At 50.5% G+C, this 11,583-nt stretch overlaps 1 protein-coding gene across 1 annotated transcript in view; it reads right to left on the reverse strand.

Annotated features, from left to right (window-relative positions):
• Positions 1-11,254, reverse strand: part of MXI1 (MAX interactor 1, dimerization protein) — a 73,089-nt gene extending 61,835 nt beyond the window's left edge. Inside the window, exon 1 of the mRNA XM_033130683.1 lies at positions 10,696-11,254. Coding sequence (XP_032986574.1) covers positions 10,696-10,957 — 262 coding nt within the window. The 5' untranslated portion in view covers positions 10,958-11,254. The remainder of the gene's footprint in view (positions 1-10,695) is intronic.
• Between the last annotated feature and the right edge of the window lie 329 nt (positions 11,255-11,583).

Below are 11,583 nucleotides of genomic sequence, written 5' to 3' on the forward strand. Positions count from 1 at the left end.
ACATAGTCAAACAAAATTAGTTAGGACAATGTTCTCAACCAGGGGTAATATCATCCCCCAGGAGGCTTTGGAAAGGTGTAGGAGTGTCTTTCTTGAGTGTCACAATGACTTTGGGGTTCTGCTGGCATTTACTGAGTGGGAACCACGGATGTTAAATCCTGCAGTATTCTGTACAAATCTGCACAAGAACTGTCTCACCAATGGCTCCCTTGTTGGGAGACACTGGGTCAGAAGGTTAAGGGCAGAAAACTCATCATTCATTCAACAAATATTCCTTAAGCATCTACTATGTGCTGGGCACTCACTTAGATGCTAAAGGTAGAATAATGAACAAAACTAATTGTGGCTCCTGTCCTCAAAGGTGCTTGTATTCTAGACTGACAGACTGATGACAAGCAAGTAAAATCATTGTCAATTGTGATAAGTTGGCTAAGGGATCAATGATAAATGAGGGTGGGGGCAGCTTTAAGTGGGTGGAGGATTAGGGAAATCACAGGGGCTGTCGGGCCAGCTTCTCAAATTTTAGTGAGCACACAAATCACCTGGAAACTGTGGTAAAATGCAGGTTTGGATTCAGCAGTTTCGGGTTGGGGCCTGGGAGTCCCATTGCTGACAAGCTCCCCGCAGACGCCAAGACACCTCATCTTCTGACCACACTCTAAACAGTAAGGGTGAAGACCATGCAAGGAATTTGGATTTTATTCTAAGTGAGACGGGAAAGAAACTATTGAAGGGTTTTAAACAAGGAAGTGACGTGAACCCAGTTATAGTTAAGATCACTCTGGTTTCCTAGATCTCGATCGAGGAAAGGAAGAAGTTGGACCTAAGCTGTTTGACCGGAACCAGCTGGCCGATGCTGTCACAGTGGCAGCCAGGGCCTAAAGCTCATCTCTGTAGCTCGCACTTGCCTCTCTCCTCTGGCTTCTCTGGCAGAAGCCCTAGGCTGCAAGGATGGGCCAGACCAGTTGTCCTACAAGCTTGGGCACCTAGTACAGCCTGACAGGGTGTGGATTCACACCCCCGACACCCGAGCATGCAGAGCTACAGGAGCCCTACTGGTTGGGTGAGTGCCCCAGGGGTTGCTGGGCAAGGTAGTGCTGCACGTGCAAGTAGCAACACCCTAGACCATCACCCTCTAGAAAAAAGGGCCCTATCTGGCTTCAGTGTCAACACTCAAATTGCTCTGGAAGAGTTTGGCTGCCCTAGGATGAGTGGGGAGTAAAGGAAGTCACTCCAGGGAGGCATTCCCCAGGGGACCCTTAGCCTGGACTTCAAACATTCTAGATTCCATTTCTTGCCTCTTGCTCCCTGAGGCTTCTCCCAGAGCTCTAAGTTTTCGTAGGAAGAAAGAAAACCCTGGGTTTGAGTCTCAGCTCCACTCTTTGTTCGTACTATGTGGCCTGGAGAAAGTCAGCCTGCCTTGCAAGGACTAAGGCTTTCCTCATCTATAAAATGAGGATCATTATAGCACCCTCCTGTTGGAGGATTTAATATAAAACACTTAGCACTGGGCCGTTATCATTATTCCTTAGGAAAACAGAGACTTGTCAACAACACCCTTGGGGCAGGTTATCAGACTCCCAGGAGACAGACAAGAATTATTTAATGGTCTTTTATTTGTCTATCATTTGCACTGGAACTGGAGTCCATACATACTGCACTTTGAAAGCTCCGGTCACAGTGTTTGGCTCGTGGCAGGTTTTAGAAATTATTTGTTGAATTGAGCTAAATTTTACAGCTGGTAGAAAGAAAGAAAGTTGTATGCAAGGTACTCAGAGTTTTGGGAGTCAAAAATATGGTAGACAAGGTCAAGTGCGGTGGAGGAAAGACGGAGGTAACACAGGTGGATGCCATAAGGTAGTTCTGAGTCCCAGTGGAAGTAAAAACAAAGCCATCTGAGCTCCCACTTGCCACCCATGGCCAGAAACAGAGCCACCTTAGGCATGCCCTCCATTCAAGTATCCTTGCTAATGGCAAAGACACAGAGTAAAATATCTCACATAGTAGGTAAACCAAGTCCCCTTTTACTGACTTTAGTTTGAATTTCCCAATCCCTCTCTCTCTCTCTCTCTCTCTCTCTCTCTCTCTCTCTCTCTCTCTCTCGTGAGAGAGGGAGATTATCTTCCTAATTTTGCTGTTTATCTTCCTAATTTTGCTGTTTAAATTTCCTTAGTAGACGCTCAAGTTGGATATTAGAGATATGTGGCCAAGGGCATGTTGTATGCGAGAGCGGGCTTGGGAGGAACACTGGTATGGACTATCCCCCAAGTACAGAATGCCCCCATCTGTAAAGAACTGAGAGTGGAATGTGTCTGTTTACAAGGCTGCTTACCCGGTACTTGGTTTCCTAAGTTCAGGCAGTTTAAAAAGAAGAAGGAGGAGGAGGAAGAAGAGGAGAAGGAGGAGGAGGGGGAGGAGGGGAAGAAGAAGTCGTCAGATCTGTAAAAATTACAAAGACAAACACAAAACAAAGGATTTTAAACATGGAGGTCATGGAGGGGCGGAAGTACAGGGAGGAGAGGGACTATTCCTTGTGGAAGCCCAAGATAAATTTTTGTTCTATCTGTAATGATGGCTAAAACCAAAGACACAAAACCCAAGTCAGATGCAATCCCACATTGCTGAAGTTCACTTTAAGACAACTGAATTTCTAAAACCTGCCAGTGGAATAGAGTATATACTCCATGAAGAAAGGGACTATACCTCGGAGACCTAGCACAGTGCCTGACATAAAGCAATATGTACTCCCACAAATACCAGTTTAATAATGGACAAAATCACCAAACCAAGAGAATTCCTGCCACATAATTCCACATTTTATAAAAACATTTGCCACAAGGGCCTTTTAAAGAGAAGCTCTCTAAATTTTTTTAAAAAGGGATCTTACTTACATATATTTCATGGAGATGTATTGCTCAAAACAGGAGTCACCTGAATTTTCAAAATATTTCACAAGCCAGGGGCCCAGCATAACATTCTGCCAAGATGAGGAAGCAAAGAAGGAACCACCGGCTTGGGGAGGATGGCAAATGCCCCATTATTTTTGGCCAGAGAGATTAAGTCAGCTGTTGACAGCTTTACCACCTCTAGCCAGGCCACTCAGGGACAATGATATCAGAGACAATTACTTCCTTTCAGTTTAGCAGACGAGCTAGAGAGCAGGTGTCTGTCCCTGAGAAATTAAGCCTCTCTCTAGTGTGAGCCCAGAGCTCTACCCTCTACCCCCAGAAGGAGGTTCCCACTGGGAGACTTGAATTCTTCCTCTTCAGTTCAGGCTTGGGTAGCCATCCAGTCGCTATCATTGCTTTCAGGTTCCACCCACTCCACCACCACCACCATCACCACCATCACCACCACCACCACCACCACCACCACCACCACCAGCACCACAATGGAAAAGAAAACGTTTTTTCTAAATGGCAAATACAAATTAGCTTCATTTTGAAAGACTATTGAGAATGTTGCAATGACCTTTGCAATAACTGGACACACCCTAGAATCAGTAAACCAGGTTTCAGAATTGCTGACTTTATGAGCACCTGACCTGTAAAGCAAAAGCCCAGTTTGGGGCTCGGCCTGGGACCCATTCTCACATCAGGCAGGAGGGAACACAACCCAGAAGGACCTGGTTGTACATCTGCTGTGTCCTCTTGAGCAAGCCACTGTCCCTCTCTGGGCCTCAGGCTCATCTGTATAGTGAGGATGATGGATGCCCTGTGACCTCTGGGGATCCTTCTGACCCTGACACTCTGTCTTACCTCCTGCCTCCTTTGAAAACAAAACCCAAAATGGAGTGGAAGGAAGAGTGGGAAAGGGAAGAGAATAGTTCAGAAGGCCAGAAGGCAATAAACCTCCCCCCATTTCTGTCTGCTGAAAATTGCTCTCTTCATTCTGCATGAAGATTCCCATTTCTTGCTGGGTAGTTGCTTTTTTACTCCTTTTTCTTTCTCTCTCTCTCTCTCTCTCTCTCTCTCTCTCTCTCTCTCTCTCTCTCTCTCTCAACCCAAAAGCCACATAACCACAACTCACCTCCCCAAAACAGGTCATTTGGAAGCCAAAGCTGTTGGGGGTTAGGTGTCTCAGGCCTGGCAAACTGGTGGTATCTAAGTGAAGACCAGGCCAGGGCAACCATGTGCTTCTCCTCCAGAAACCCAGTTTAAATCAATATTTATCCAACTGTATTTATAGAAAGTGTGGTAGTAGGGAGGAGGGGGTGGGGTGGAGAGGCAGGGGGGATCTAAAACAGAACAAGCCACAATGACTGATGCAAATCTTTGTGGCCAATTCATTTCTGCAGGGCCGGGCTTTTTTTTTTTTTTAAGGCAAAAGACCCAGCTTTTGATGAACCTGCTGTTGGCCCCAGTACCATAGCAACAGCCCCAAGTCCTCTAATATGTCCAGAGGACAGACTTGGGAAAGGCAGTGGGGGCGGGGATGGGAGGGAGGGTGTTTCCTAGGAGCCTAAACTTGAGTTAAGGCCAGGAGTGTTGAACAACTCTGAAAAACAAACCCTCTCTGGTTGGCTATTCTGTCTCCAGCCTCACTTCTCAACCTTTTCTAAGCGGGTGCACTCAGGAAGACCTTGGACAATCAACAACGTGTTTCAAACACCAGCTCTGTTTCAGGTTGCCGGGTGACCTTGAGCAAGTCATTTCACCTTTCTGGACTTCAATCAATGGCTGTAAAATTCGTAACTACATATATGGTTAAGACGGCAGGCTTATTCTAGAATCAGAGACCTAGGTTTCCAAACTCAGTCCTGCCACTTACTAACCATATGACCTTTGGATAAGTTACCCAGCATCCCTGCTCCTCTGTTACCTGCTCTGTAAATGGGTGTAATAAAATTGCTTGTGTCGTGGGGTTATCGTGGAGATTGGAAGGATAATGCATGGTTAGCCCCATACTTGGTACATAGTCAGTGCTCAATAAATGGTAGCCAGTACTGATACTATGCAATGCAATTAGTTGCTGCTGCTGCTGCTGCTGCATGCAGCCACCCTCTTCATTTTCTTTAGTTTTACCTCCAGACTTTTGCTTAGCCATCCACAGATAAACATCTTCATTTCTGAGTGTGTCAACAGGAGAGTGTTTTGGTCTAGGAGGGAAGGTAGGTGAACCTAAGGCCCTGCCCCCTTTCCCTGGATCCCCTCCACAGGGCACCCAGTCCCTGGGAGCTCTGGGACTCTAAAAGCCACAACAATGTCCTTGAAAGTCTACTTCTGGCACTTACCAGTGGGCAGAGATCGTATTTAAAACTGGAAAAAACGTTGAATCTGGGGAACATAATTTAAGATGCAGAGGAAATAGAAGCTTGATTTAAGAATGCTCTTTACACAACTGCACCAAAAATACCCCACTCCACCCCAGCATAAATCAACCCATAGAGTTTTCAGAAAAAAGCAATTGCACATAGTAGGTACTCAGTGCATATTTGTGGAATAAATTAATCATAAGATGCCTGCCATGCAGAAATGTGACGTGCTTGAACACTAGCTGCCATCAAAGCCTCAATTTTAGCATAAGTTGCCCTAATAGCCTGCTCTCTAAGCCAGTAACTGATCCGTTTTCAGAGTCACAGCTGATGATAGTGTATACACTTTCAGCTCTCCAGGCTGCACTACCATCTCTTTGTAGGCGTTGGTCTTTATAGCCCAAGGGCAGTCAGTGTCCATTATTGGGGACATCCTCCCTCCTTGGAAGAGATCAGTATTTCCCACTCTTCTCCAAGTCTTCACAAAGTCCGTCATGTATACCCCACCTTCAAACCTGATTGCTATGCCATAGTCCGTAAATGCCAAATCAAACCACTCGAAGAATGTATATTACGGGTCTCCTCTATGGCTAGCGGCATGCTATATGGAACAGTGACATATACTTAAATACTACAGATGATCTTTTCCCTTAAGGTGCTAATCACCTCCCAGTGAGGATAAAGCAAAGGCACAGGAAGCAAGCAAAGCATCACATGGTATTGATTATCAAAGCTCAGAGAAGTGACTATATGTATTGAGCACCTACTATATTTCAGGTACCTTCAATGTCTTACTTTAACATTTTAATACATTAAATGTTTAAAGGGAGTGCCTCATGCAGTTGTTCAGCAATGATGTGAGGCTGGTGCTATTGGTATCTCCATTTCACAAAAAAAGAAATGGAAACTCAGAGAGGTGAGGTGCCTTGTGCCCAACGTCACACCGCCAGTAAGCAGCAAAGGAGGAGTTTGGGCCCTGCTCTTGGTAACTGTAACGCTTCCCTTCTCTCAACTACCCTGACTGAAGAAACAGCCAAGGGACGCTGCCTAGAGGAGGTGTAAACTAGCCTAGGTCTTGACGGTCGGGTAAGATGCACCTAGCGCCAGGGGAATAAGACAATGAGGACACTCTAAAGAGAGGGAAGAGTGTGAGTCAAGTACAGAGGCATGACTGTGATGTCTGTTTGCTGGTGGACCTGCTGGACAGGAACGGAGATTAAGTCAGGAAGGCAGGGTGGGGCCAGATGATAGGACACAGCTGCAGCTCCGTCCATTAGGAGGAAAAGGCTGCTCCTTGGCTGGTTCATTTCCCTAGGACAAGACCTCATCCTCAAACCCAGGTGATCCAGAGAGCAACCCATGGCTTCTACTCCCATTTAATCATTCTTCTCTATCTTAAGCATTTTCCCCAAAAACCACCTTTCCTAGACACTGAGGAGACCATTTCCGTCCTCTAGAGCTTTTTACCTATTACAGTAGCTTCCACTTGCCTGTCAGACAGCTTTTATGCACACAACCCTTTGTGAATCTTTTTCTCTTTCAGTTTTAACCTTTTCCAAAACAGGAAGTAAATATTTGTCTAATTATCACTCAGTCCTAAATTGCCACCCCTCCACTGGACCCCAAAATGGATAGATGCCAGAAGTTATTCATATATAATTTCTGAATTTGTGATTACAGGGTCACAGTCTCCGTGATTAATATTTCTGGAGGCCTTTAATTTGAGGTTATTGGGGATTCACATCAGTTGGCCCTTAGGGACAATGTACCTGCCTATCCTACTGGTATGTTGCCCTGCACAAAGCAATCAATACTGGGTGACTTAACCTGAACCCTCTCCCCCGAAGAAAACTCACCATATCTGCTGGGAATAATTCAGCACTATGGCCACAACTTAGTGAGCACTCCTAGAACAGAAACCTCAAAGAGGCAATGAAAAGCAGTTCTAGCAACAATGTAAAATAAGGCAAGCTCTTGCCAAGTACTTCGCAAACAACAGTAAAAACAAAACGCGTGAACGCGTGACCAGGTTCTATCGGTGCATTTCGGGAAGGGCTTACAGAACCCGAAATGGAGAATGGAATCGAGGCTCAACAGCCATCTCCCGGGAGAAGAGCTTCCCTTTAAGAAGGGATTGTACCAGCTGGCCTCACTACAGCTCCCAGAGATTTCCTGGCTTGCCTCCTAGCCCCACCCCCTGTCTCTGGCCTCAGCAACGCGTGACGTCATAGGAAGCTGCAGCTGCCGATTGGCGGAAACACGCAGCTAGGTCAAGTCCAGTCAGAGGAAAGAAGTTTGTCTCCATGTGGAAACCATGTGTCTCTAGCTGGGAGGGGGAAGAGGAGGAGGCGGAGAAACTAAGATCAAGTGATTACAGGGGAACTGGCTGAAAGGAAGGCGGGGAGGTTGTGCACCTGAGCCGGCCAGCAATGACCTTTGCAGTAGTGACCTAAAAAAAGAAAAACAACCCAAAACTTGCCCAACACACAAAACTTGAGCTCTCCCATCACAATAATAATGAAAAAGCCAGGGTCCCTGCTTCCTTCCAAAAACCAGCGACCTGGGAAATGCTGGAATCCTATAGGAAAGCCAGCTGCCCATCCCTCCTCCCAACAACTGAATGATGTAAGCGTTTCGGAAAGCGGGGCTCTGAAGCAAAACAAGCCCCGCGCGCCTGGAGCGACCCGCAGTGCCGGAGCCCGGCGCACGCACGACCCGCCCCCCGACTCGCGTTATTGCTGTGCACACGCGGATCGCCGTGACGCGCGGGCATTGTGTGCAGCGAGCAGAAAACAACAGAGCGCAGCCAGCGCAAAGAAGCGCCCCCAATAAAATGAGGCAGATGTAGGGCCCGTGGTTTTCCGTACCCGGAGACCCAGACCGGGCGCAGGTGGGGGGGGGGGGGCGTGGGGAGCCTAAAGTGGCCCCCGTGGGTCGCTCCTGTTTGCAGGGAGTATAACAGAGGGCCCAGAAGATGGTCTCCCCTAGTTTGCTGGAGGTCACCCTCGCCTGCGTGAGCTTTTGGGGAGGGGGAGAGGGCCTGAGGCGGGGTCTCTGTAGCTGAGCCCGGCACGGCGCAGCAGCCCACGCTCTCGGGGAAATCTGGGGACCGTTGTCATCACGTCATGCAGAGCCAAACAGCGGCGGCGAAAAGAGGCAAGAGAGCTAAAAATACTCCCGCGGGGAGCCGGCCAGAGGAGAGGGGGGCAGCGGGGCAGAGAAGCTGATTACGCACACGAAGTTGACTTTTAGTGGGGCGCTGAGGTTCCGTGTCCCTCTTGGGGGCTGGGGACGTGCAGGGCAGACGCCTCGGGAGAGGGACCGGGAGGCAGACCCCTGGCTTTCTCAGCCTCGGGAGCCAAGCTCCGCTGCTGCTGGCCCGCCCCGCGCGGGGCAGCCGGGCCCGGCGCTCCGGGCCCTCTGCTTACGTGACTGGTGGCCACGCCGGAGCCCCGGCACGGGGTAAACAAGGAGGTGGCGGCAGCCAGGGCGGCCGGAGGTGGGGTGTGTGGGGGCAGCCGAGGTCTCCGATTGTCTGCGGGTGCGAAGGGGTGACGGGACGCGGTGGAAGCTAGAGCAGCCTCTTTAGTACACCTCGCTGGGGGAGGGGGGCAAGCCAGGTTTGCCACACACACTGCCAAGGTGCCCTCTTAGGGTGCACCCCTCGCCAGAGCCGGCGCCAAGGGACAGACTCCGAAGAATCAGGGACCCGGGCGGGGGGCAGCTAAAGAAATCGCGCCCCTCCCCCCCTCCAACAAAAGCAAACACACCAAACAAAACCACGTCTTCAGCCAGCTCCACACCAGCTCTGGCTTTTCAGAAACTATCCTCCTGACGAATACACACTCCCAACTCCCCCCTCCGACTCCCCCCCCCCCCCCGCCAATTATCGCAATCTGATTCGGGTACTTAGCCGGCGACGAGCCTTTCTCGAAACCCAGGCAGGCACTCTGAGAAAACAGGAGAGAAGAGAAAGAAAAGAACGCACCACCGACCTCCCAACACAAATCCTTGTTTTTTTTGCCTTACAGCTTCTGCACAATTGCACTGCCAACACACGCTTACTTTAACCCTGGAGGACTGGCGTGTCGGTCAGCTAAGGTGTTTTTGTGTTTGAGGGTTGTTGTTGTTGTTGTGTTTTGGGGGGAAGAGGATGCAAGATCTGACACGTTGCAATCGGACCATTTTCTCTCTCTCTCTCTCCCTGTCGTCTCATTGATCTTCCTACTTGTTCGGACAGATTAAACAGACTGGTTTTCTCTAGTCTGTCGGTCTGTCTGCCCCGGCCCCTTCCGCCTTCTCGCAGCTACGTATTATTTGTGAGGACCGCGCTGGAGACACCGCACACGCGTGCCCCCATTAGGGCGCAGAGTCGACTGCTGGGGAGGGCTGGGGGACCCGGCTGGCAGGGGCAAAAATGAAACCGACAAATACAAAAAAGGAGGCCAGGCCGGGGTGGGGCTCCCAGCAACCACCAAACCCCCACCCCACAACGCATCGCTCCCCCACCTGAGTCTGGGAGTGGGGAGGGGACGGTAGAAATCCACCAGGAAGGCGTTTGCCTTCCTAGCCCTGTGCGCTCGCTTGGGAGCCGTCTCCCGGAAAATAAAGAAACTGCACACAACAGCCCACACCTTCTTCCCCAACTATTGTTTCCTGCGAGATCCCAAAGTTTCCTTCTAGCTGCGTTCCACTCGCCAAGTTTCCCTGGAGGACCACGGCTCCGGGGCGAGCTGCTGGCGCTGCTTGGCCCTGCCGGCCTGTTTCTTGGGGGGAAGGGGTAAGCGGCACCCCAGGGCAACAGAGGCGCAGGGGCTCTGTATCCGAGGACGCGATGGCCTGAGCCCAGCTCTGCTGAGACAGGGGAGGAAAAAGCGAAGTAGACAGGAGGGAGAAGCAGAGCCAAGCCAGCCCCAGCTAACGCCGGGAAGGGCTTTTGGTGGCTGTTGTTATTGTTGTCGTGTGTGTCTGTGTGTTTTCTTTCTGGAATCGCTGAGCTCTGCCTACGGTTTCCAACTTTCGGCTTCTAATCCTCCCCACCCCACCCAGAAACGAGCGACAGAAAAACAACACTTGTCTGCCCGAGAAGGCTCCGGAAAAAAAAAAAAAAAAAAAGGAAGAAAGGCGACCTCGAAGAGATGAGCTCTTGGCTCAGTTGTCAGCAAACAACAACACCCCCGCTCCTCCGCCGGGAGGTCCTCCCAGCCTCGGGTAGCTGGACAGACACACCGACAGGCCCCCCTCTCCCCCCGCTCGTCTTTGTTACATCTTTAGCAGCTTTGTGCGTGCGTGTCCTTTCTCCGGTGTCATCGGCTTTACTGCCGAGGGCTGGATGTGAGTTGGGGGGAGGGGGCGCGGGCCAAGCAGGCGACAAGGGTCGCCCAAGTGGGCGAGGAAGAAAAAGCCGGGCGCAGAGGAGGAGCGGGGGCCCCAAAACTTACTTTTGTTTTCTTTCTCGATCTGCTCCAGGTAGCTGGCGGCCTCGAGCAGAATCTGCACGTTCTGCAGAAAAGTGTTGATGTGCTTCTCCATCGAGTTCTCGCTGGTGTTGAAAATGTCCGAGAAGGGGCACCTGAGCTTGGTCCCCGCGGGCTCCTCCGGCTGGGCCGGGGGCTGGGGCGCGGCCACTGCCGGGGGCGCGACGGGGGCCAGCCCGGCGCCCTCGCAGCGCGCCTCCTTGCGCGGCCGCCCGCGTTTGCCCATGGAGAGACCGGGATCCACTGAGCTCGTCCTCTTCAGGGGCTACGCGACGCGGCGGAGCTCCGCGCCCCAGGGGAGACCCGGCTGGCTGGAGCAGAGGAGGCGAGGAGGCGAGGAGGCGACCTGACTTCCCTAGCCTCGCTGCGTGCAGTTGTGTGCTTGAGTGTGTGTGTGTGTGTGTGTGTGTGTGTGTGTCTGTGTGTGTGTCTGTGTGTGTGTGTGTGTGTGTGTGTGTGTGTGTCGGTCTCGCAGTAGGTCTGTGTGTATGGGAGATTGAATGAACCTACAGGACAGACGGAGGCGCTCTGGCGCCTGGGTCCTAGTGCGAGCCTCTCTCCATTGGATCGGTCAAAATAAAAGGTGGAGACAAGAGAGTCAGGGACCGCCCCTAGTCGGTCCTCGCACCCTTCCCCGCCTCTCCCCTAAATTTACCAGTGTAGAGCGCGGGATGAAAAAAATATTCGATGTCTCTGAGTGCACCTGCATAAAAACAAACTACTAAGATACTTTTTTCTTCACATAAAAATAATAGCTCGTAAAGTGCCCAGCAGAATGCTTGGCACATAGTAGGTCCACAGTAAAATGACTTTTTTTTAAAAAAGCCCAAAATAATCATCACAACTAACCTG

The sequence above is a fragment of the Rhinolophus ferrumequinum genome, chromosome 16, assembly GCF_004115265.2.
Source record: "Rhinolophus ferrumequinum isolate MPI-CBG mRhiFer1 chromosome 16, mRhiFer1_v1.p, whole genome shotgun sequence".
In the NCBI taxonomy this organism is placed as follows: domain Eukaryota; kingdom Metazoa; phylum Chordata; class Mammalia; order Chiroptera; family Rhinolophidae; genus Rhinolophus; species Rhinolophus ferrumequinum.